This window comes from Engraulis encrasicolus, chromosome 1, assembly GCF_034702125.1.
Source record: "Engraulis encrasicolus isolate BLACKSEA-1 chromosome 1, IST_EnEncr_1.0, whole genome shotgun sequence".
Lineage (NCBI taxonomy): Eukaryota > Metazoa > Chordata > Actinopteri > Clupeiformes > Engraulidae > Engraulis > Engraulis encrasicolus.
This window is the reverse complement of record NC_085857.1, coordinates 42,592,439-42,617,225: the sequence shown is the minus strand read 5'-3', so window position 1 is coordinate 42,617,225 and position 24,787 is coordinate 42,592,439. Positions and strand designations below refer to the sequence as shown.

General features: G+C 43.4%; 1 protein-coding gene across 2 annotated transcripts in view; it reads right to left on the bottom strand.

Moving 5' to 3' along the window:
• Window positions 1-6,635: 6,635 nt before the first annotated feature.
• LOC134452288 (Na(+)/H(+) exchange regulatory cofactor NHE-RF2-like) overlaps window positions 6,636-24,787 on the bottom strand; it is a 36,409-nt gene continuing 18,257 nt past the window's right edge. For both annotated transcript variants that reach the window (XM_063202647.1, XM_063202656.1), the window contains 4 exons: window positions 19,703-19,885; window positions 14,539-14,692; window positions 11,938-12,257; window positions 6,636-10,552 (listed from right to left, as the gene is read on the bottom strand). In XM_063202647.1, coding sequence (XP_063058717.1) covers window positions 10,385-10,552; window positions 11,938-12,257; window positions 14,539-14,692; window positions 19,703-19,885 — 825 coding nt within the window. In that variant the 3' untranslated portion in view covers window positions 6,636-10,384. The remainder of the gene's footprint in view (window positions 10,553-11,937; window positions 12,258-14,538; window positions 14,693-19,702; window positions 19,886-24,787) is intronic.

The following is a 24,787-nucleotide window of genomic DNA, read 5'->3' as shown; positions in this document are numbered from 1 at the left end:
TTGTCAAAAGAGAGAGAGAGAGAGAGAGAGAGAGAGAGAGAGAGAGAGAGAGAGAGAGAGAGAGACAGAGAGAGAGAGAGAGAGAGAGATTTTTTTGGGGGCGGGGGGATGGGGGTTGTCATTTTTGAAAATTGTCCAGAGAGCAAGAGCACTACATTTTTTGTGTGTGTGTGTGTGTGGGGGGGGGGGGGGGGGGGGGGGGGGGGCATTTTCGGTGGCTGGTGTAGACTTTTGTTTCGATGACTCAAAGTGTGATTTTTGGGGGGGGGGAATATGTAAAATCATTTTTCATTTGAAAATGGGATGTCCAAGTAGAGTGGTGGGTGGGGTGTTTGTAATGTTTCATTTTAACATGTATAGCCATAGTGTAGCAATGTTTGTGTGTGTGTGTGTGTGTGTGTGTGTGTGTGTGTGTGTGTGTGTGTGTGTGTGTGTGTGTGTGTGTGTGTGTGTGTGTGTGTGTGTGTGTGTGTGTGTGTGTGTGTGTGTGTGCGCGTGTGTGAAAAGTGTATCTTGAAGGGAGTTAGAGAGCAAGGCGAGTGTGTGTGTGTGTGTGTGTGTGTGTGTGTGTGTGTGTGTGTGTGTGTGTGTGTGTGTGTGTGTGTGTGTGTGTGAGAGAGAGAGAGAAATAGAGAAATAGAGAAATAGAGAAAGAGAAATAGAGGTGTGTGTGTGTGTGTGTGTGTGTGTGTGTGTGTGTGTGAAAAGTGTATGTATGTTGAAGGGAGTTAGAGAGCAAGGTGTGTGTGTGAGAGAGAGAGAGAGAAAGAGAAATAGAGGCATGTGTGTGTGTGTGAGGAGCGTATCTATGAGGGATTTAAGTGCAAGGTGCGTGTGTGTGTGTGTGTGTGTGTGTGTGTTAGATACAGGAGAGGAAGTGGACCCCATCTCCTTCCCCCGCCCAGAAGTGAAGAAGTGAGGAGAAGAAGAAGAGGACAGGAGGAAAGGAGAGGAGAGGAGAAGAGAAGAGAGGAGAGGAGAGGAGTGTATACATACGGTGATGATGTTTGAGTGCCGAAGCTTCCAGTTCATTTAAACAAGGCTGCAAAAATAAACCAGCGGCAATGAGAAATGAGGAAAAGAGGGGAGTAGAGGAGAGGGCGGGCAGAACTGGAATACATGGACGTATATATACCGTATGAGCACGCCCTCACACAGTTGGTTAGACGTACACACACCCACGCGCACATGCACACTCATGCACACTCATGCACACACACACACACTCATACTGATTCATACTGGGTTGCATACTGTACACACACACACACACACACACACACACACACACACACACACACACACACACACACACACACACACACACACACACACACACACACACACACACACACACACACACACACACACACACACACAGTTTGATTACTTTATTTGGGAGGACCAATAATTATTGAGAAACAATACAACACACACACACACACACACACACACACACACACACACACACACACACACACACACACACACACACACACACACACACACACACACACACACACACACACACACACACACACACACATGGAGTCACAGGCTCCCGTTAGCCCAAACACACTTCCTGAGAAGCACTCAGTGCTGCTGGCACACACACACACACACACACACACACACACACACACACACACACACACACACACACACACACACACACACACACACACACACACACACACACACACACACACACACACACACGTGTTTACACTTTACCGTCTCGCTCACAGCTCCCTCACAGCTCCTTCGCATTTCTACTCCACACAAAACAGGGGTGAGTTTCTCAAAAGAGAAGTTGTTAGCCTGTTAGCAACTTCGGTAGTTGCCAATGGGAAAATGCATTGAAAACAACAAAGTAGCTAATGTAGTAAGCAACTTCGGTTTTGAGAAATTCACCCCAGAGCTGGATAACCAGCCAACTCTGCTTCAGGAGTCGCAGTCCCACACATACCCACACAAACAGCACAGCCTTTCTTCCAGCCATTCACAAAAAAAGCATTTTGTCTAAGACATGGCCCCTGTTCTAATTTGGCAATGGCCAAGTCATAATGCATTCCTATACGACTAAGTGTAATGTCGTAGTGTAATACTGGTGAAGCTGGTGAAGTCTTTTCAACGACTAGTACAATGGTCCTTCTGCCAGAACAGTGTGCATTATGAAATTACATTGCCTGTTTAGTGTGCACACTTGTACGTGTACCAGACATGTACACCACATTTTCATTGATTTTGTGAATTGCTAGAAATATTTAGTGTGGGATTGTAACTTCTGACACACTGCATTGAACCAAACTCTACCGTCTTTTAGAGAAACACATGCATGGCTCACACATCCATGCATTATGAAAGTGTTGAAGTAAAAGCCCCAAAAATATATATTTTTTTCAATCAAAACAAACCCAAAAAAACGAGCATTGTACTACTCCTTATGCCTTAGTCTTTTGTGTAAGTTCCCACCCAGAATGTATGGTAGTGGCATTTTGTGCCCACACCAGTCTCCATCAGAAATGTTTATTACTATTCTCTCTGGGTGGGAACTTAAATAAAAGTCAGGCCAATGGACCTCAAATGGGACAGAACTCTTTTTTTCAACCTTTATTTCAGCAGTTAGTGGTTACAGAGCAATTAAGCAAGTCAGTTGTTGGAACTGTTTGAAAGTAGGCCTATATTATGTGTGGTGCAGTATGATTTGTATTGCGCTCATAACGATGAATGTGCAAGAGCTCTACGGTAGGCCTATAGCGATGTCAAAAGATATACATGTCTCTCATCAATCAATCATGAAACATGGCTCCAAAATGTATTACTATGAGCACATGTTTATTGACCACAGTGCTTATTTTACCAGAGTATGAGTACAGTACCTGACAATGCTGCCCCCAAGTGTTCATAATGGGAAATGTGGTTCTTGGCCTCTTAATTCATTTTCACAAATGGAAGTACTGCTGTTTGCCTATTATCTAAAGCCTGTCACAGTACTTTTTCAGGACAATGATATACCTCTTTCTTAGTATAATGTTGTTTGTTAGGAGCATTGTGATGTTCTGTGGGATGCAGTATCAGCTGTTTTGTTTGTTTGTTGTTGTTTTTTTCAAACAGATTCTTGTCAAAGGACACCAGAAAAGTCTTTGATGATACCCCATTTTACCTTAGAAATTACACAATTGCCCTGCAAAAAGGTTCTACTGTCTGCATGGAGAAGCATAGGTAGTACACGCATGTAATAAACTAGCACATCATAATGTGTAATGTATCGTTTGCGATTTACACTTTTCAAAAAATGTGTTAGAACTGTATAGTGAGTAGTACATACCTGGTCATGATGGTTAAACATCTGATACTGGACACAAGTGCAAATCTACAAAATGTTTTCAAATTGAAGCATGAAACAGTCAGCCTATTCACCACAGTATGAATGGACATACAGACACGGAACATTTGGCTCTAAAACTTTGATGGTGGAAGTCCTCTTTTCAACTCTTGCTCCCGATTGTCTCGTAAATCCTACAACTTTCTTTGCCAACAAATTCAAAGTTCAAATTCAAGGCTTTCCTCCTCATTTGTCTTGTTAGTGATGAGACGATGATAGCAGGCACAGATAGCACTGGACCGAAACGACCCCTGACTCATCCTGGTTAATCACCCGGCTGGATCAACTAAAGTACCCATGAGTCATGACTTGTGGACCCCCCATTAACCTCCATTCACTTCCACTGAAATCCAGACCACACTAACTGTGAATCACTCACACGCAGGGGCAGATCTAGCCATTTTGGGGCCCTATGCAAAATATAAACATCGGGCCCTCAAAAGTCATTATATTATAGACATATAGCCAATGTTTTGTCTCATATTCGATTACTTTACATACGTTACAAATTAAGATCGAGTGTGTGTTTACCATGACTGGTGTGACAGTTGGGGCCCCTATGGAGGACATTTGGTCGGGGTCCAAGGCAATTGCCTAGGGTTGCCTAATGGAAAGTCTGCCTCTGCCTCTGTTCACATGAGCATGTCCCCAAGGCATGTAGGCTACGGTAACGAGTGAGTCAAGTGTACCATCCTTTGAAACATTTACCCAAAGCCAAATCTCTCCCAGCAGGAGGTTTCCACTCCATGTTTAAGGAAACCTGATGGTTACAGAGTCAATTGTCCTTGCAAACCTGCATAAGTTTAGTGCAGGGGTGGGGAACTGCTGTTTGCGGCCCTTGAGGCCGTTTTATCTGCCCCCGATGTAATTTTAATGTTATGCACCTTCACATGAAATACGACATATTTTGTAATGAAATCTTGCAATCTACAATTAGTATACAATTAAGTTATATTCAGGGGACCTAGAAAAGGTTGGGACTGTTTTAAAGGTTGCTGCCTTCAATATAGGCCTAAAGTGCATGGGGAAATCCTGGTTTGTGCTCATGGCCCTCGGAGGACTTTTATGGCTCTCGGATGAATTTGAAGTGGCCCCTCGAATGAAAAAGGTTCCCCACCCCTGGTTTAGTGACTGACTTTGGAGTAAGCTGCATACAAAACCATGAATAGATTTTTACAACATTTGTGTCTATTGGTCTTAAAGGGACACTGTGTGAGATTTTTAGTTGTTTATTTCCAGAAATCATGCTGCCCATTCACTAATGTCACCTTTTTCATGAATACTTCCACCATCATCAAATTCTGAGTATTCATTATGACTGGGAAAATTGCACTTTTCATACATGAAAAGGGGGATCTTCTCCATGGTCCGCCATTTTGAATTTCCAAAAATAGCTGCAAAATTTTTAGCTGCAAAAATGACAGTACTTGGACCATACTAGAGAATATTTGTTTATTACTCAGTAAACTTTCATGTAAAGATCAAATTTGGCAATAGGCAGCCCAGTTTCAATGAGCAGCATAGTTGCAGTACCTTTTTTGACCATTTCCTGCACAGTGTCCCTTTAACACTTTTTTCTTGTTATAGGATGAGATTATGCAGCTGGCTACTTGCTGGTTTTATCCTGGTGCAGGGCCGCTGACAGCTTTGGCCAGGCCCGGGACAAAATCATCTGAAAGAGCCCCCCTCTCAATACATAGTGTAGTGAGACCCCTTCTGCACCCCTTCGCTTTATGTCCACCTCTCATACAGTCCTGTCATCAATAAAGTCGAAAAAGACCCCAAAAAATCTTTAAAAAAATATATATAGACATGGAGCTGAGGCAGTATGTGGCCACAGACTGGCTGTACTGGTTCAGAAGTGGCTGAAAAGCGGTTTCTTCTCACTCCAGCCCAGAGACCAAAACACACACCTGTTGTTGCACTCCTGCTCTTCACCAACAAGACTGAACCTTTGGTAACACTCAGTATTAGTAGAAAATCAGTATTAACACTTCATCAACAGTCATTAACCAACAAGTGAGATTTTTCCAGAGCCAGAGATTTTTCAGGGGTGCACATCAATAGGCAAAAGAGGTCAATTTTTAAATGTTGTGTTATGAATATATCATATACAAAAATGTACATCATATGGTACAGATATGTCATATCATGCTTTTAGAAATCAATATTTCAAGTCATTGGCTGTTCAGCACAGGGGCCACAACAGGGTCCAGGATGAAAGCTACAGGGGCCCTGACCCACTCATGGCCCCTGTCCAGAACCACCCACATTGCTCTTTGAAGGACAAAATTCAAGGACTGATGCGGCTGTGCTGTGTCTGCATATACAGTATAATATAACTGTCTGAAATATGTATATAGCGTTTCTTACTTACTCATTAACAATCACTTGTAAGTGTTTTTTTGTTGATAAGATAATTAGAGATAATTTTAGAAAGGCAAGACAGAAGCAGGTTCACTGGTACATCTGTTTGTGTACATAAAGGTGAAACATCTGACACAATGGGTCAAAAACTAAAATACTTTTTATTTAAGAAAAAAAAATCTGCTGACATGCACCACAGTGTGGGGTAGACGGCATACAGACTTATAACATTCACTGCCTGGAGACTTTAATAGTGGAAGTGTAGGCTACACCATACATCATATAGGCTACAATTGTCTTTTTATAACCAACCTGACTTGGTGTCACAGTAGGAATGTCAATATATATTTCATTTGAATCCCTTTATGTTCTCAAAATCAAAGTAACAAATGACTAAATGCAACATTCTGATATGATGGGAATTAAGCAAAAATAAAAATCATGTAGCAACTTTTGTAACCCAGTGATAAAATGCAAAGTGATAAGGACATTCACCCGTGTAAGCATCCAGTAGTCTGTACTGTAATAACATTTCATTTGTGTTGAATATAATGTTGTTCTTTAGTTTTAATAAACGCACACCGGGTGAGGTGCACCAGGCGGTCCAATAGTTAACTTAATGAAAAAACAATTTTTAGTTACACACTCAGAACTTCATGCAGTACTTTAAAAAATAAGACTAATGCCTCTTTTCCACTGCCCTTTTTCTGGTAGACATACAGCTTGACAGAGAGCGACTCGGCTGCCACTTTTTGCTTTTCAAATAGGCACGACACAGCTCAATCATCAAGCAAAAAGTGGCGGCCGAGTCACGCCGTGTCAAGCTGTAGGCCTACCAGAAAACCGGCAGAGGAAAAGAGGCGTGAGTGTGTGACGACAATTGTTTTTTTTTTCATTAGGTTGACCATAATGTTAGCACATCCACATCATCTTTAAAATCAGCACATTCAAATGGGAGGAAACCTGAGGTATCATTGCCCAATACAAACAAATATCAATGTTGAGAATTCAGAAAACAAAGGATTACAGATCCGAGATGTAGTAATATACAACAGGGATTTCACTACAATATTATGGTCAGCAAAATCGAAAGATTTAAAAATAATCTTAATTAAGATATGTAAGGTATGGTTATAGGATGCATGGGATTAGTCAAACGCGATATTCCAACTCTTTTGCTTCACTTTGTTTCTCAAATTTCAAAACAGAGTAAGTAGGCCTATACATTAAGGATTTTGAGTGTTGACAACAAAAATAAAACAAAAAGATATGCATAGCAATAATATTTAGTTATTGATAACATGAAAAGTGATCACATACAACAGAGTGCTAATACACCACACATCATTAAGTGCCATGGCAACGGTGTGACTACATATGTTGACGTTTTGCCTTTAAAAACAACATTTTTGTCAGCAAGCTCTCATCTGGTGGTTTTGGTCTGTCTGAAGTCCTGTTAAAGTCCTTTGTTTAACTTGTCTATTAAATAAACATTGGCGTAAATACAATATACAGCTCTCCTCTGTCATTCATGGCCATTTTTCACCATTTGGGCTTGCCCTCACAATATGCAAAAGCAGCCATCTTGGCAACATGTTCACACATTTCCATTCCAAGGCTCACAAACTACATTCCAAGTACGTAACATAAATATAACCCTTCTGTTGAGTGACCGAAAGGACATTCAGCTTTTCTTTTTTTTTCCTGTCACTGCTCCAACCATGATTAACGTAATTTCAATTTCCTTGTATGACCTGTGCATATGAAGAAACTGACAATAAAAGCTGACTTGACTTGAACCATGATCCTCAATACTTCTTCCTCGTGTTCAATGCTTCCTACTTTCCTTGCCAACAAATCCAAAGTTTCTCCTCGTTTGTCTTGTTAGTGATGAGATTCTGATAGCAGACGCAGACCGCAGTGGACCCTACAGCGTCTCCTGACTCATTTGGGGTAATCATCACTCGGACCCATTAAATGACTCATGAGTCATGAATCTGAGTTACATTGGCCCTACCGTGGCCTAACAGTAGGGCACTCATCTACCATGCGGCCCACCCGGGTTCAATTCCGGCCTGGGTCCTTTGCCCGCCCTTCCCTGTCTCTCCCTCACAAACGTTTCCTGTCTCTTTCAAACTGTCCTGTCACCAATAAAGTCTAAAAGACCAAGAAAATATCTTTTAAAAAAAAGAAACATTATGGGACATTCTTAATGGGACATCCATACCCCTACTCGTGGCCTGATTAAGATGGCATGGGGCCCCTAGGCTACAGGTTGATGTGGTCCCCTTCCTCCAGAAGGCAAATTTCGTGACACATTTACATAGACAGTGTCGTAATAACGAGTTACTGTAGGAATTAAGGATAACATGTCTACATACATGCTGTACTGAACACAACAGATACGTACATTTTTCAATAATGCATCATTGTCACAATTTTGATATTTTTCACTGATGGCCATTCAGGGGCCCCCTGCAGCCATATCTAGCCTGTGCATTAATCCAGGCCTGCCGCTACTGACTTACAGAAACTTCCACTGAATTAACCACTGACTTAAGTGTGTCCTCAAAGCATGTACAGTGATGGCTGAATCCAATGTATCTGTTAATGTGCTTTAACCCAGTTAAGCCTGATGTTGTGTATGTGCTGCATTGACCTAGGTGCTTGGCACGGCATAAACGCTGCATCCACGCTCTTGACATTTGAGTTTTGTTTATTAAAAAGGTGGATATGTTAGAGCTGGAACACAGTCTAAAGCAAGAGGAGGATCCTAGATTTTAAATGTAACTTGTTTCATGTTTTTGTGTGCCTCAGAGGCTAGGATGTTTAGGTTTTTATAGACTGAGGGCAGATTTTCCCAAAAAGAGCCTAGGCATTCAGCAGGCGTTTTTTTCTGCAGGTGCCTTAGGCTTGAATGCAATGCTTAAAGCCAAAAACACTCAAATCTACTGTGCACTTCTCACAGGATCAGGTTGGCGCTCATCACATCACATGAATAACTTGAGCAAGTCTAATGGTTAAGGATTCAAGTGACTTCTAGTGAGTGACTTTGGAGGAAGCACTAGATTTTACACCAGATTGTGTCTGCACTTAACACTGTTTAGTTGTCCAGATGAAGCTATATGGCTGTTTTAAATCAACATACTGTTGATAAAAACACTTAAAACATACTTCTGCTTTCTTTTCAACACAACCTGTTTCCCTCTTTTCTGAACATTTTTTTTCTTTTTTCAGTTGCTCTCCATTCAACTACAAGTGTTTCGACCAGAAATGATGATGGACGATGAACGAAACAAAACAAAACGAAATGTCTTTAAGCTCAAGAAGAAGACAAGTTACTTAATTACAACTAAACACTTAATATATATTACATGACCTGTCCTTCCTGGATCAATGAGAATCTTCATTTTCATCTTCACATTTTCAGTTGCATCCAAAAACATTTTGGCTTGCTTGCACATCCACACTTTCGGTCCTTAGTAATGCACTCAACCCAAGAGGAGGTATCTCATGTATCCAGTTCATTGGTTCTCAACCTTTTCAAACAAACTCCTGGGGGGCTGTAGAGCTCCCTGTTGAGTGACAGTGATCTAGTTGAACACGTGAAGTGTGGTGCGATGATCTTGGACATAACTTCAACTTTTCCAGGAGTGAACAGCAAAGTAAAAAGTCCGACAGGCGGACAAAGATGGGTCCATCTATGCACTCTGCCGCCTTGTGGACACAGGAGGGAATTACAACTTAAGGAATGCATTTCAGACGGACCGACAGACAGACCGACGGACGGACATAACCTCTTATAGAGATGCTAAGACGCATCTAAAAAATATTCAGAACTACCATACACACAGACAGGAACATATTCACCCTTTTTAAACCCCTCTCTTCCGATATACAGTTATCATTGATATAATAGTGGCGATAAACCATTATGTGACAAATAATTATGTCTTTTACACAGTGAAGTGTTAAGATCAGACATTCTCAGACTTAGTATTCACACAAAGAAGAGCATTCACACAAGCTTAGGCCTTCTCTGTGAAAAGGTGTTGGTGGTTGAATGCTTGCTGGCTCAGAAGAAGTAATTCGCGTATATTAGTACTGAAACAAGTGTCCAGTACAGTGTGGGATCTTGGCAGGGCTGCTGACAACTTTTGCCAGCTTTTCCCCGGACAAAGTCATCTGAAAGGCCCCCCCATCCAATACATACAATGTAATGATGACCCAATTTTGGGCCCCGTCTCTCATTGGGCCTGGGACAACAGACTCCTTTGTCACCCCCTGTCAGCTTCCCTGGATCTTGGTGATAAGAGAGTGAGATCTTGTAGATAACAATCATGTGACAAACCACCATAACTTTTCCAAGAGTAGTATCACTCCTTAGCTTTTGTCTGGTCAGGTTGTCTTTGTTATGTGAGCAACCCAAAACATATTGCATAACAAATGCATTTTTCAGACTGTTGAAATGGCTACAATAATCCTGAACTTGAGCTTGACCTTGAAAGGTGCAGGTCAGGAATATTCATAATTAGCATACACACAGAGAAGAATAATTCACACTTGATAAAATCTGCCTCTTCTGTCAGCATTTGGAGGTTTTTGGTGGGATTTTCTGCTTGCTGGTTTTCAGAAGTTGCTGAAAAGCTGTTTCTTCTCACTCCAGCCCATAGGGGGCGCTCTCTTCTTGGGCCTCTTGGAGCGGACTCTCTGCTTCGCCTCTGCAGCCGTCGGGCTCAGGCGAAGGCCGTTCTGCCAGAAGGGGTCCAGGCGTGGACGTTCGTCCTCATCTACCATCTGTGGGTGAATACACGGAGAAAATAAGCAAGGGACATGCACGTTGCTACAGGACACCGTCCTTTCTCTCTCTTTGTGTGTGTACTGTAGTCTGTGTTCTCTCTCTCTCTCTCTCTCTCTCTCTCTCTCTCTCTCTCTCTCTCTCTCTCTCTCTCTCTCTCTCTGCGTGTGTGTGTCTGTGAATATTATTTGACCTTAAGGCAGGCAGAAGTGTTACCCAGTGAATCTACCTGCATTAACAGCTCAGGTTAACTCCAGGTGACACTAAATGACTGTCGGTTCTTAAAAATAGCTCTACATTGCAAATAGCTCTGGCAACAAGACTCTACATACTTGTGGGCAGGGCCACCACTACCCATAAGCAGAGTACGCAGCGTACGCAGAGTACTTAGGTCACCCAACAGTGCTTGGGGCACCAACGACTTTGCCCCCAAAATTGGGGCCTCTTAAATTGAGATTTACTAAAAAAAAGTCATGAAAAAATATTGAATAACAGAGCAAAATATATATTCATTAGTTAGTAGATTATTATTATCTAATTATGAGGGGGCCTCCTGATCAGTTATGCTTAGGGCCTCCAAAAGCTTAGCAGCGGCCCTGCCTGTGGGCTCTACATGGCTTGAGACTCTAATTCGCTCTTGCTTCTAAATAGCTCTAAGGTGCTAAATCCAGATTATGCTCCGGTGTGTATGTCCAGAGACAGGTCATGAGGTTAGTGGTGGTCTAGGCTGAGGATATGCTCGCTGTGTGCCTTAAATTATGCATGCAACTGCGTGCGACCGAGTTCACATACAGTACTTGGCTCAGGACGACCAGAGCACTTTTCATGATACTGGAAGTATCTATAGGAGGCAGATAGCCAATGTAAGATAGCCTTTTCTACACCAGCTAGTGTTGCCACACGTCCAGATTTTTCCTGGATTGTCCTGGTTTTTATGGTCTGTCTGGGTAAATTCCTGGACTGTCCTGATTTATTATAATGCCCAGCTTCATATTACCCATTGAAATAAACACATATCATTAATGATTCGTGCTCGCGCATCGATGTGTCCAGATTTTTTACCACTGAAATGTGGCAACCCTAACACCAGCCAAACTGAAATTTCGCCAGCATTTGGCCGGTTGACGTGTGTTGGTGTTAATTTAGAGCCCTGAATATTAGTTTTAGTCAGGGCTCTAAATGAACTTTTTTCATCACCAGCCAAAATGCTTAGCAGATGTTTATCTCACTAGTCAAACACTCACTCACTAATGAGTCGAAGTGGCTATTAAGTTAGTCTTTTCTACCAGCCAAACTGTGGCTTCGCCAGCATTTGGCCGGTTGACTGGCGTTAATTTAGAGCCCTGAATATTAGCATTAGTCAGTGGTGAGTTGCGCGAGGTACCTTGGAGCTGTTGTCGGAGCTGCTAAGGTCTGCGCTCATCTCTGAGAGTGTGGAGTGGGAGGAGGAGCTGTCCTGGCTGAAGTGGCGCGGGGAGCCGTGATTGGTCACCCCGGCGGGGTCCATCACCGTCACGTTGATCACCGGCGGCGCCGCCGGCGAGACCCGCGTCATCGTCACCACCCTGACGTCTGCTGTGATCGGGGAGGGGGCGACTGACAGCTCGTCCTCTGTCTCGGGGTCCTCTGTCTCGGGGTCCTCTGTGTCTCCGTCCCCCTCCTCTGGGGAATTGTCGTCTGTGAACGGGCCGTCCACACAGTCTTCTGTTTAGGGAGGAACACATGCAAGATCAGATGTGGTCAATAACACTGTCATATTGCACTGTCATATTGCGGCCTTGGGTTCCTTGAAAGGCGCTATATAAAACCAAGTTATTATTATTATTATTATAATATTATGTTCTGACTGACCCTCTGTGTCTGTGGTTCTCAACCTTTTCTGAATAATCACCCCCTGGACCTCATCATAATCCTCCCAACGCTCCCTTGAACTCAACATAAGACTGCCAATGCCACCCTAAGAAATAAGAAAATAAAATGGCAACTAAGCACTGGTCACTCTTAGCTGTGCCCTTCTCAGCAACCCCCTTGGGCTTCCCAACACCGCCTGGGGAGCTGTAGGGCGTCCCTTGAGAAACACTACCCCAACAACTCTACTGTGCTTGTTGGTACCAACTAGGGATGTAAATAAATTTGAAATGTATCGATGTATCGGAAGTATCAGCCGGCGATTTAATCGAATCGCATCATACCGTGGGGCATTCTTAAGAATCAAAAAGAATCGAATCGCTGGCCCCTGTGCAATGCCCTGGCTCCTTAACACAGTAGTAGTGGAAAAGTAATTGGAAAAAATCGAATCGAACGAATCGCATCGTATCATGGGGAATTCTTAAGTATCGAAAAAATCGAATCCCTGATTTAAGAAATCGATACCGTATCGTATCGTCATGAAGGCTGTGATTTACACCCCTAGTACCAACAGTACTACATTGAATCAGCTTCAACTGCAGACATGAAATAAATAATGAAATAACCAATAATTAAGTGAATGTATTGCGTAAAGGGTATGTGCATGTGTATTGCATGTGTAAGAGTATGTTCAGCATGTGTGTTGCATGTGTTAGGGTATGTGCATATGTGTTGCATCTGTTAGGGTATGTGCGTGTGTGTTGCATGTGTTAGGGTATGTGCATGTGTGTTGCATGTGTAAGGGTATGTGCATGTGTGTTGCATGTGTAAGGGTATGTGCATGTGTGTTGCATGTGTAAGGGTATGTGCATGTGTGTTGCATGTGTAAGTGTATGTGCAGCATGTGTGTTGCATGTGTAAGGGTATGTGCAGCATGTGTGTTGCATGTGTAAGGGTATGTGCATGTGTGTTGTATGTGTAAGGGTATGTGCATGTGTGTTGCATGCAGAGTCGCTGGCAGCTTTTGCTGGGCCCAAGACAAAGTCATCTGAAAGGGCCCCCCCCACCCATTACATTAAATGTAATGAGGACCCAATTATGGGCCACTCATCTCCTTGTGTCCGGGACAACTGACCCCTTTGTCCTCCCTTGCCAGTGTCCCTGGTTGCATGTGTAAGGGTATGTGCATGTATGTTGCATGTGTAAGTGTATGTGTATGTGTGTTGCATGTGTATGTGCAAGTGTGTTGCATGTGTAAGGGTATGTGCATGTGTGTTGCATGTGTAAGGGTATGTGCAAGTGTGTTGCATGTTTAAGGGTATGTGCATGTGTATTGCTAGCCTGGTCCTCCTGACCATCCCATAATACTACCATTTCATTTCGTATTCATAGTCTGGAGGGTGTTTGATCTGACGCAATTGCAGGAAGCGGTAAGGACATTTTCGGAAAAATCAGGATAAGTTGTTGAACAAACATGTCTGACGTCTATCTTTGGTGATGAAGGACCGTTTAACAGACATGTCTGACAGAACATCCTACCCTAGCATAAAATTACAATGTAGGACCGTTTGTCAGAACACCGGCCAAATCCTACCGCTCAACATCGCTCCACAGACAACAGTTACCAGACGTAGTGCGGAGCCAAGTCTATTGGCGGAAGTACGTAGGATGGTGTGCGAGGCTAGTGTGTATTGCATGTGTAAGGGCAGAGTTTCTCAAAGTGGGGCGTAAGCCCCCCTGGGGGGGCGCGGAGGCAATGCAGGGGCGGCGTGTGACATCTGATTTTATGTTTTTGTTTTTTTCCCTAAGTCAATTATTTCCTGTCTTGCCAATAAGCCAATACGTTTAAAGACCTCACCAACATTATATTATTAATTGTCATGAATTTGAATAGTAGGAAATGAACACATATCTGCACTGCATTCGACTGCAGTCCCTCTTTGTTTTATCTCACCTCTCCTTTGAATCTACGCAGTGATCGTAAAATTAGTCTGCACGAGTTCTGCTGTTGCTTGGGGGGCTCGGAGGCATCCAGACCCTCTGAGGGGGGGGGGGGGGGGATGATGGAAAATGTTTGAGAACCACTGTGTAAGGGTATTATATATGCATGTGTGTTGCTGCCTGTGTGTGTGCTCACCCTCCAGGTGCTTGTTGGTGGGGGTGATGCTGAGCCGCTTGAAGAGCTCGTCCGTCTCCGGGTCCACCACCAGCAGCGTGGTCTCCTTGCCCCCGCGCTTGATCACCGCCACCACCTCCGCGTGGGTCAGGTGCTCGATGTTCATGCCGTTTACCTGGCGGGGGAAGACGCAACAAGGGTGAGAGCAGGTTCGCATACTGAAAAATACTCTGATGCCAAGGAGGTTATGTTTTTGGTTGCGTTGGTCTGTCTGTTTGTCTGTATGTTTGTCTGTATGTCAGCAGGAAAAATTACCGTCCTATAATGTTAGGTGTGTGAGGAAGAGGACGTGAATATTTAAACATGCTCAGTGTTTCCCACAGAAAACTGGGGGGGGGGATTTCACGCGGGCCATTGGGGGGGTTCACGCGGCGTAAATGCAAAACGACGAAACAATGAGTATGATTGATGCATGGAGAAACTATAGGTCTACATTTCAGCGATTTATGTTTTGAGAAATTACATAAGATTTTACCTATGACATGTATAGTAGTACATTGTCATTTATATAAAAAAATGCAGTACAGTGAATCATTTCTGTTTGCAACAGACTTTTCATTCGTCCCTCATGCAGGGGTCTACTGTGAAATTGTTAACGCACAGACAAAAAGGGTTTAAGAGAGTAGGTTATGCCTTTTTCCCCACACATGCCTGCGTACACATTCTACATAAGCGGTGCTGGTCACAGGGCCGGTTTTTCAAAATTCCTCCCAGTAAAAGGGCTGAACAACATATTACACATTTATGTCTATATTCACATTCATTACACATTCATTTCTATATGAAGCCCGATGTCTCCTTTGCTGTGTCAATGAAGGCCTGTTGCCTAACTCATTATCATACAACTGTAAAACAAAGCCTAGAGAGTGTCAGTAAACTCATCCCAACTGTCCCTTCTCTGAAGGTTTATTGCTCCCAAACCCAAGTTAACTACAACAACTTGACTGGGCTTTTGATCCCTCTGTCTTTCATGCACTCATGGTTTTCTCTATAGGATGTATTTACTCCAGGAGGAAAATGCGAAGGAAATCGTTTTTCAAATCGTTTTTTTTTTTTTTTAAGTTAAAAAAAAAAAAAATTGGCGGCCAAATTTAAACTATGGCGGTGCGCCATAGTTTCCTCAATGTATGGGAAACACTGATGCTGTAGCAATAAATAAAAATGCTTGAAGAAAGTTTTGCGACCTAGTCAGTCTTCCATACAGGCAACGCGCAAGGGCAACATCACTGTGTTCAACGCAATGATGTGTTTAAGCAAGCTTCGATTGTTTGGGTAGCAGTGTGTTGCGTTTTTACTGTACATGGGCTCTAAATTTTTGTTTTCTCCTGGCTGCGCGACACTAGCTGCGCGACACTAGCTGCACACAACTCAACCTCTGATTGTTGGAAACCGCTGTGGGTCAAAAATTGGTTGGCTGCCAGTGTCTTGCCCCTGCTTGAGAAATCAGTTAGCACATGGGCTTGGCCAGACTAAGAGCCTATGAGAACTATATTGTGCCAGGCTACAACTCTCAGTTACACTGAAAATAATTTACGGCAGTCTGCGAACCCCCTCCTTCAATCATACACACACTCTGACCCCACTAACCTACTCTTACACACACACACACACACACACACACACACACACACACAGTATTAATGATGGAAAGTTGCAGCAGCCACCAGCCAACTGGTCATAAAACATCAAAGTGCAAATTTAGGACACAAAAATAATTTGTGGTATTATTTACTGGCTGCTAAATGTATTTGTCAGAGGCTGGTAATATCCCATATATATATTTTTTTAAATGCATGAATCTTATAAAATGATTAATGGCTTTACATGGCATGCACTACAAAAGTAGCCCTTTTCTTATTGATGCCACATCCACAAGATTTGTGTGCGTGCGTGCGTGCGTGCGTGCGCGCGATATGCCACTTTAATAGTATGCACCACATAAGACTTGAGTAATATGAAACATTTTGTTTCAAGTCCCATGCATTTATTTTTCATTTCGGATTTTGCATTTACCAAAGGCAATTTCCAGCCCTGACACAGATAACACCTAAATACACAGCAGCTAGAAAAATATGGCATTACTATATCTTATTACTGTTTACAAACAGACATATCACATTACTGCTCACTGGTTAACACCCAGCCATGTCATGAATACTTTGGAGAAAAAAAACAGGATAATGCTTCGGAGAACAAAGCTTTTTTTTCTCGTAACTGAAATGTAATTCTTTCTAGGTTCATGTCAGTGTTCCATGGTTTTTAGAAAGATGTTACAATCTTGCCGTAGCCCCTTAATGCGCGCCGTACCTCCAGTGGCACGCTGTAATAGTCATTGAAATGTAACTACCATAGCACTACAATACTATGACACAACACAGGCCCTTTAGTAATGCACCACGACTTGGTCATTACCATACTGGTAACAACAAATGTATAAAGCCGCGTCTTATTAGTATCAAACAGCTTATGATCAGGGGTGTGTTTCTCAAAAGTGTAGTTGTTAACCAGTTAGCAACTTGGATAGTTGTCAATGGGAAATTGTATTGCAAACAACAACGTAGCTAACATAGTTACTGTAGCAACTACGGTTTCGAGAAATGCACCCAGAGTTGTATAAGTAGAAGTAGGCCCTTCTCTAACAAATGGAATTACAACACTAGCGGTATGGTATTACATGGTTACTACCAGTGTTGTGTTGTAATTACATTTGCAAGAGTACTTCTACTTCTACTTTATAAAACTCTGCTTATGATGGTGAGATTGACACTTGTACAGTAGGTTGACCTGTATAAGCTGCACTTACAGGGAGCCAACAGTGGGGGGCATGAGAGAGTAAACCATTTGAGAATGTCTTCCATAGGCGTTGTGTGAAGCCACTGGATATACAGTACTTCTGTTAAACAGGGTGGACCCCTTCATCGTATTTGTAGGGAACAAAATAGCTTCAAAAATATGTTTGCCAATGTTAAATGGCCATGGCTAGAAGACTAATTAATCATTGGCAAAGTGGTCCTCCTTTTAGCTATGTTAGTAAAGCATTTTACTCGTTAACCATTAGCATTTGATTGTGCTGAAAACATACTGAAACTCCAACACATATTGCATTGACATCATGTAAACCAGGGATGGGCAACTTTTATGATGAGGAGGGCCATGTTTTTTCATCGCCACAATCGGAGGGCCACATGACCACGGATCTGACTCCAATTTGCAGAGTTGGAGGTGCAGTTGGTTGCTCACTGACTGCCCATATTGTTTGGAAGGAATAGAATACTCTGTACTCAATACTCCAGAGGCCAAGATTACAGATTGATTCTGTAGTTGTTTTAAAATATATGGTCATTGTTTTCTTAATTAGGCCTACTGTTTTATCTACGGGCCGCATTGAGTGAGGAGGCGGGCCGCATGTGGCCCCCGGGCCGCCAGTTGCCCATCCCTGATGTAAACCTTTCTCATTCAATACAATGCACACAAATACGCACACACGCACACACACACACACACACACACACACACACACACACACACACACACACACACACACACACACACACACACACACACACACACACACACACACACACACACTATTCCTGTTTGTCTGCAATTATGTAACGGTCACATCATTGCGTGTCAATGGACAGATGGACAGAAGATTTGAGGTGACAGACATTTTGTTGGGCAAAGAGGTGCCGCATTAGCAAAACACACATCTTGACCCTAACAGGTACTGTACGTGTCTGAGTGACCGTGCTAAAGCAGCCATGTGCACGTACGTGCACACACACACACACACACACACACACACACACACACACACACACACACACACACACACACACACACACACACACACACACACACACACACACACACAGATAAGGTGAAAGGGTATGTGTGTCCATGGCTGAGAGAGAGACAGAGAGAGAGAGAGAGAGAGAGAGAGAGAGAGAGAGAGAGAGAGAGAGAGAGAGAGAGAGAGAGAGAGAGAGAGAGAGAGAGAGAGAGAGACGGGACGGTTAGCATGTAAACAGAGAGAGACACCTTTGTCCAGACACACCAATTGATGTCTGACACGCTAATCTCGCCCGTTAAACCCGGCCAATCTGCGACTAATCCCAACGGCGCTATAATCCTCGCCCGCCCCGCCACTCTGCAAATCAGAGGCTAGGCAGGCAAGGAAGCAGCCTGGGGCCCCCCAAAGCCACGAGTCGACATAGTGAACAACAGCTCACACTGTAAAGGTGCACTGTGTAAGATTGTGGCCAAAATAGGTATTGCAACTATGCTTCTCATTTAAACAAATTTAATCTTTTCATGAGTATTTACTTATTAATAAGCTAATATTTACAAGTATGACCAAAGTACAGAAAGTTTTGCAGCTAAAAATGTCATGAGGAGAAGATCCCCCTTTTCATGTACGCATGAAAAGTGCCATTTTCCCAGTCATATTGAATACTTCGAATTTGATGGTGGTGGTAAGTATTTGTTAAAAATGTAACATTTGTGAATGGGCAGCATGAATCCTGGAAATGAATTACTAAATATTTCACACGGTGCACCTTTAAACCAAAGTGGTGGTGATTTCTTTCAAATGTCCATTCCTCTCTGCATGTAGGCCCCCTACTGACGCCCCAGAATCTGCTCCACTCAACTCCACAAGTCTGTCCCTGGGCCCTGAGCCACTTGAAGCCCCCAAGCCACAACATAGCGAACAACAGCTCACACTTTAAATCAAAGTAGTGGTGATTTCTTTCAAATATCCATTCCTTTCCGTTTCTGCATGGAGGCCCCTACTGACTGGAGGCGATTCTAGGGTCACCTGGGGCCCCAAGCAGGAATTCAAAAGAACCAAAATCGCCATTACTGTAGTTAAGTGTAAGCTCTTATTCACCAACTAGGTGCTTGGGTGCTCCTAGCGGCTCCCTGCCTAGCCCGGTGACAAGATGCGCCTCTTCTACTGACCCCACAATATCCTCCACTCACAGATATTTAGGTTTTACTAGGTAGAGGCCACCTTTTCCCAAAAAGGGCATGGGATAAACCAAAGTAAAATTGATTTTTTTCATCCTCTCTGTTTCTGCACGTTTCTGACCCCCCAGAATCTCCTCCACCTCACACTCACCTCCACAAGTCTGTCCCTGGGCCTCAAGCCAGCGTGCTCGGCCGGGGAGTCGGGGTCCACGCAGCGGATGTACTGGCCCTGCCGCTTCTTATCGCTGTGCAGGTTGAAGCCGTAGCCCAGCTCGTTGCGCTGGATGTGGCAGAGCCGCGGTCGGTGGTCCTTAGGGGGCAGGGGGGACGTCTCCTGGGAAAACATGAAGGAGATGAAAAGAAAATCAAGACAAATAAAGTTTAGTTTAGTTTATTTAGTTTAGTTTAGTTCAACAGGGACCATGCACAATAGTCATTGTTTACAAAAGTAAAAAGATGGCTTGTGCCAGATTATAGCTAATAGCTAATTTCCATCTGTAGTCCCTGATTTCAAGATGAAAGGGGAAAGGAAAGGGGGATAGCAAGTTTATTTCTTTGTTCTACTGCCTATTTATTACACTACTTAATGTATTTGACTATCTATTCTAAGTATATTTATTAATTCTACAGGCAAGTTCATGTATGTATTGTGTTTTTCATGATTGTGAAAAAAGAAGAGAGAAAGAAAGTAGCCTACTTTAAAATGCCCCGTTACACGTTCGTTCCTACCAGAATGGCAAAGGGTTGGGAGAGAGAGACGTGGTAGGGTTGGGAAATGACCCAGGCTGGATTCGAACCTTGGTCCCCGACCCCCATGGGCAATGTAGCAGACATGTGGTAAGGCGCGCCACAAAGCTGAGCCACAGCACCCCTATTATGAATAATTTGCATCACAATAGAATGATTTTCACCTAACTAACTTGTCCCAAGGCCTATTGAACAGGGGACAGTCCACCCTTTTTTGATTTTCACATATTTGCAGTATTTCCAAGCATTATTTATGAATGTACATATGATTTTCTTCTCAGTGATTTTTAGTGCTTAGATGTATTGGTATCGGAATTATTAGCTTAGCTTAGCATAATCACTGGAAGTAAATGGGAGCATTAGCATCAGGCCACATGTAATCACAGGATGGGATTTAATAGCTGTTTTGCACTCTGGTAAATTTTACATTCATTTCAGAGTAGTTTATAAGTAGTAGGCCTACATTTGATGATGTTTTGTTTGCTACCATAGACTTGCATTGCTACGCTTAATTTGGCTATACTGTTTAACTAGGCAAAGCAAACACATAGACGAAAAAATCCTATGCATTGCCATATTTTACTGGGACTTAACTACAAATGTTTGTGCGGTGTCCGTGGCATGCCTGTCTCAAAATCTACACCGTCATGAAAAATGCTGTAACTAAGCTCGCTGTGAGAATGTTTTCCAGAATACCAGCAGTTGATACAAATGTGAATATGTATCATGCCCGTGGCATGTCTGTCTTAAAATCTACACAGTCATGAAAAAAAATGCTGTTTAAATAAACTCGCTGTGAGAATGTTTTTCATCACGAAATACCAGCAGCTGATACAAATCTGAATACGTTATGTGAAGCAAATTTTCGCATGAGTGTTTCCCACGACACTCGTGCGGGTCACTCTGTCAAAAGTTACATTTGGGGTTCTCTGACAGCGGACCGTGAAAGTGGTCGAGAGAGTCATCGCTCACTTACTATTAACTCAAATAAGCATCGGCTGACTCGGGACAATGATTAATTAAAGTTTTAATCCTACATATTGCCCCTTTAAAAATAATACATCGCCACAAGAGAACACTTCTCAGGCTACTCCCAATCCACTCAATTCCTAAGATTTGAAAATCTTTTGATCCTGTCAGTGTCAGGTCACCAGCAGTAATGCAGAATCACTAATAATACTAATGTTAGCACACGATTTCACTCATGACGTATTCAAACATCCCAACATAGACAACACTGTAATATTACATCACCACAGCATGTCATGAAATGTACATCAAAAAATTCTGAAAACAATACAATGACGTTCGGTCAGAGAGCCACCTAACTTGACGCCTATGCGACTTATCCCTGGGAATGATTGAACAGGGACCTTAAAATAATATCATTACAAAGTCGTAACATCCCCAAAGGGGAACAATTCTCAGGGTACGCCCTATCCAGCCACTTCCTAACATTAGACAATCCCTCAGTCACATGCAATGTAGAATCACTAATAATAGCGATGTTATAACGCGTGATTTCACTCGTCAAGAATTCCCAGACTCCTACAAGTGGCAACTGTCCGCCCACGTTTCCCTGGGAAAAGGCCTGGCAGCAGAGCAGCAGAACAGTAGCACCCAGCTTTGGGAACGCCGTGTGTGTGTGTGTGTGTGTGTGTGTGTGTGTGTGTCTGTGTGTGTGTCTGTGTGTGTGTCATGAAACCGTTTAAAGGCGTTCAAGTGGGACAAGCCAGGAAGGGGTGGGGTGGGTGCGCCTGTTGGGATAGGCAAAGCATGAGGCGTACAGACCCCAAAGTCAGTCACTTCCCCAGGAAACACTAACACACACACACACAGACACGTACACACACACACACACACACACACACACACACACACACACACACACACACATACACACACGTACTCACACACACACACACACACACACACACACACACACACACACACACACACACACACACACACACACACACACACACACACACACACACACACACACACACACACACACACACACACACACACACACACACACGTACTCACTCGCACGCACGCACACACACACACACAAACACACACACCCTACACCCTACAGTTCTGCACGTACAGAAGAATGGTCATTCTATGCATGTACACCATGTTACTTCCTCTGTCCATAGAGAACAATGCATAAGGAATGGCGTGTGTGTGTGTGTGTGTGTGTGTGTGTGTGTGTGTGTGTGTGTGTGTGTGTGTGTGTGTGTGTGTGTGTGTGTGTGTGTGTGTGTGTGTGTGTGTGTGTGTGAGTGTGTGTGTGTGAGCTCTTGACTCCCACCCACTCACTTACTCACCACAACCTAGACGACACACACTCACACACACACACACAGAAAAAAATACTATGGTCACTCTCTCACAATGGGGCCAGGCATCTAAGCCGCGGCACACACCCACTCATAATGAGCGCGGGATGGAGGACTATTGTTGGACGCGCCCGGGGGGTCGAGGAACGAGGTAACCCAATCAGGACCAGAATGCTTCAGTCTCGGCGTGTAGCAGTCTTCAGGTCTGGACTGGTAATCAGGCATACAGGGCATTTCCCCAGTGGACCGACTGTTTTTTAAAAATGTATTCATTTTCCCCTTAACCGCTTTTCGCCTAAGCCACCTGCAAGAAAACGCCTGCTAAATGCCTTATTGGGAAAAGGTGCCCTCATACTGGCGCTCAAACCTAATATCCAAAAAGTCAAAGAATGTGCGCACATCAGTGGCACAGGTGCTGGATCAAACATAAGAAAACTGAAAAAGAAAATAAAGGTCCGCCCAAACCTAATATCTCAGCCTCCGAAGCACATAAAAACATGACATTAGTTGCATTTAAAAGCTAAGACCCTCCTCTTGCATTAGGATGCCTTCATTCAGCTCTAGCATACCCACATTTTTTATTTTAAAAATCTCAAATCGCATGAGCCCGAATACTGCGTCTGTGTCCCTCCTAGGTCCCTTTTTAATATAGCCAGTGGACTTCTGGTTGTGTGAGGGGCTGGTGTATATTGAACAGGCCCAGGACGTTTTTGGGGTCCAGTCCAGCCCTGGCTGTCTTGCTACACAATATTTTTTTGGCTAATGCAACACTTGGAGAGTAGGCCCCACACTGCGAGTGTGAATCTTTAAGTGTTGAGTTCACACTGCAACCAGGGCCGCTGACCGCTTTGGCTGGGCCTGGGATAAAGACATCTGAAAGGGCCCCAAACCCAATACAATGTACAGGTACAATGTAAAGAGGATCCAACTCTGGGCCCCCCTCTCTCTCCCTGGGCCCGGGACAAGTGAGCCCTCTGTGCCCCCCCCCCCCCCCCATCATGTACTGTACCCAAAGACTGCACAGCGGTGCTTCACGAGTTGCCAATGACACAACTAGGGCGATGGTCTCACCTTTTTACCTTTACTGACCAACATTTACGAATTAAGGTCAATAAATGGCATTGTGAGGCACTACATGTGTGTGAAAACGTCACTTGAAACCTGTTTGTGTCCTCGAGCAAGCCTGCCTAAACAACAAGTTATGTCACTATGTAGGCCAGGGGTGGGCAATTATTTTGGCCCAAGGGCCGCATTGGGTTTAGAAAGTTGACCAAAGGGCAGGTCGTAGGCAACTTGCCCGTGCCAATAATAAGAAATGGTGTACGTCAACGTAATTACACCATTGTAAGTTATGCCATTCCTACTAATTGTACCTAGATGTAGGCTTCAGTAATCTTAATTTCCAAGACCCTTGTTTTAGGTAGCCAATTTAAGAATGTGTGACCATGAATCTGCGTTTTTTTTTCTTGGAAAGGCTCTGAGGGCTGCATGAAATGGCTGAGCGGGCCGCATGTGGCCCCCGGGCCTGAGTTTGCCCACGTCTGATGTAGGCTATGCGTGTACTGTATGTTGCCATATAGGCTATGTGAATACTATACATACAGTATGTACTATTATCATATACTGTAAAATGGACTATTATCTTTAATAAGCCCTCTTGCATAACAACATGGAGAAATGTGGACAAATAAAATGGGGATATGGGCCTGCTGTAGCCTGCTGTGGCCTGCGGTAGGGCACTGGGTTACTACGCTGGCGACCCGAGTTCGATTCCGGTGTTCTGTAAAATACTCCTACATGCCAGATAATCCTACAAACCCCTATTGGGCATGCGCAGACCATGAAACGTCAACACCAGCTGATCCTAAGACTGTGCAATATTAGCGGAGAACAGATAAATACAGTACTTAAATTTACAATTTACACTACAAGTGTGTGTTTATTATAGTTATTTGTGTATGTGTGTCTTAGAAATTGAAGTGTGACCCTGGCAACTTAGCTAACTGACTCGTTATGCTAGCGGTTTTGCTAGCGGTTTTGCTAACGTTTAATAAAAATCCAGGTTTTTGGTAGTACTTGTATCCATGACCATGCCATTTTATATTCATATCTTTCATCTCGTAAAACACCCGGTTTGGTGT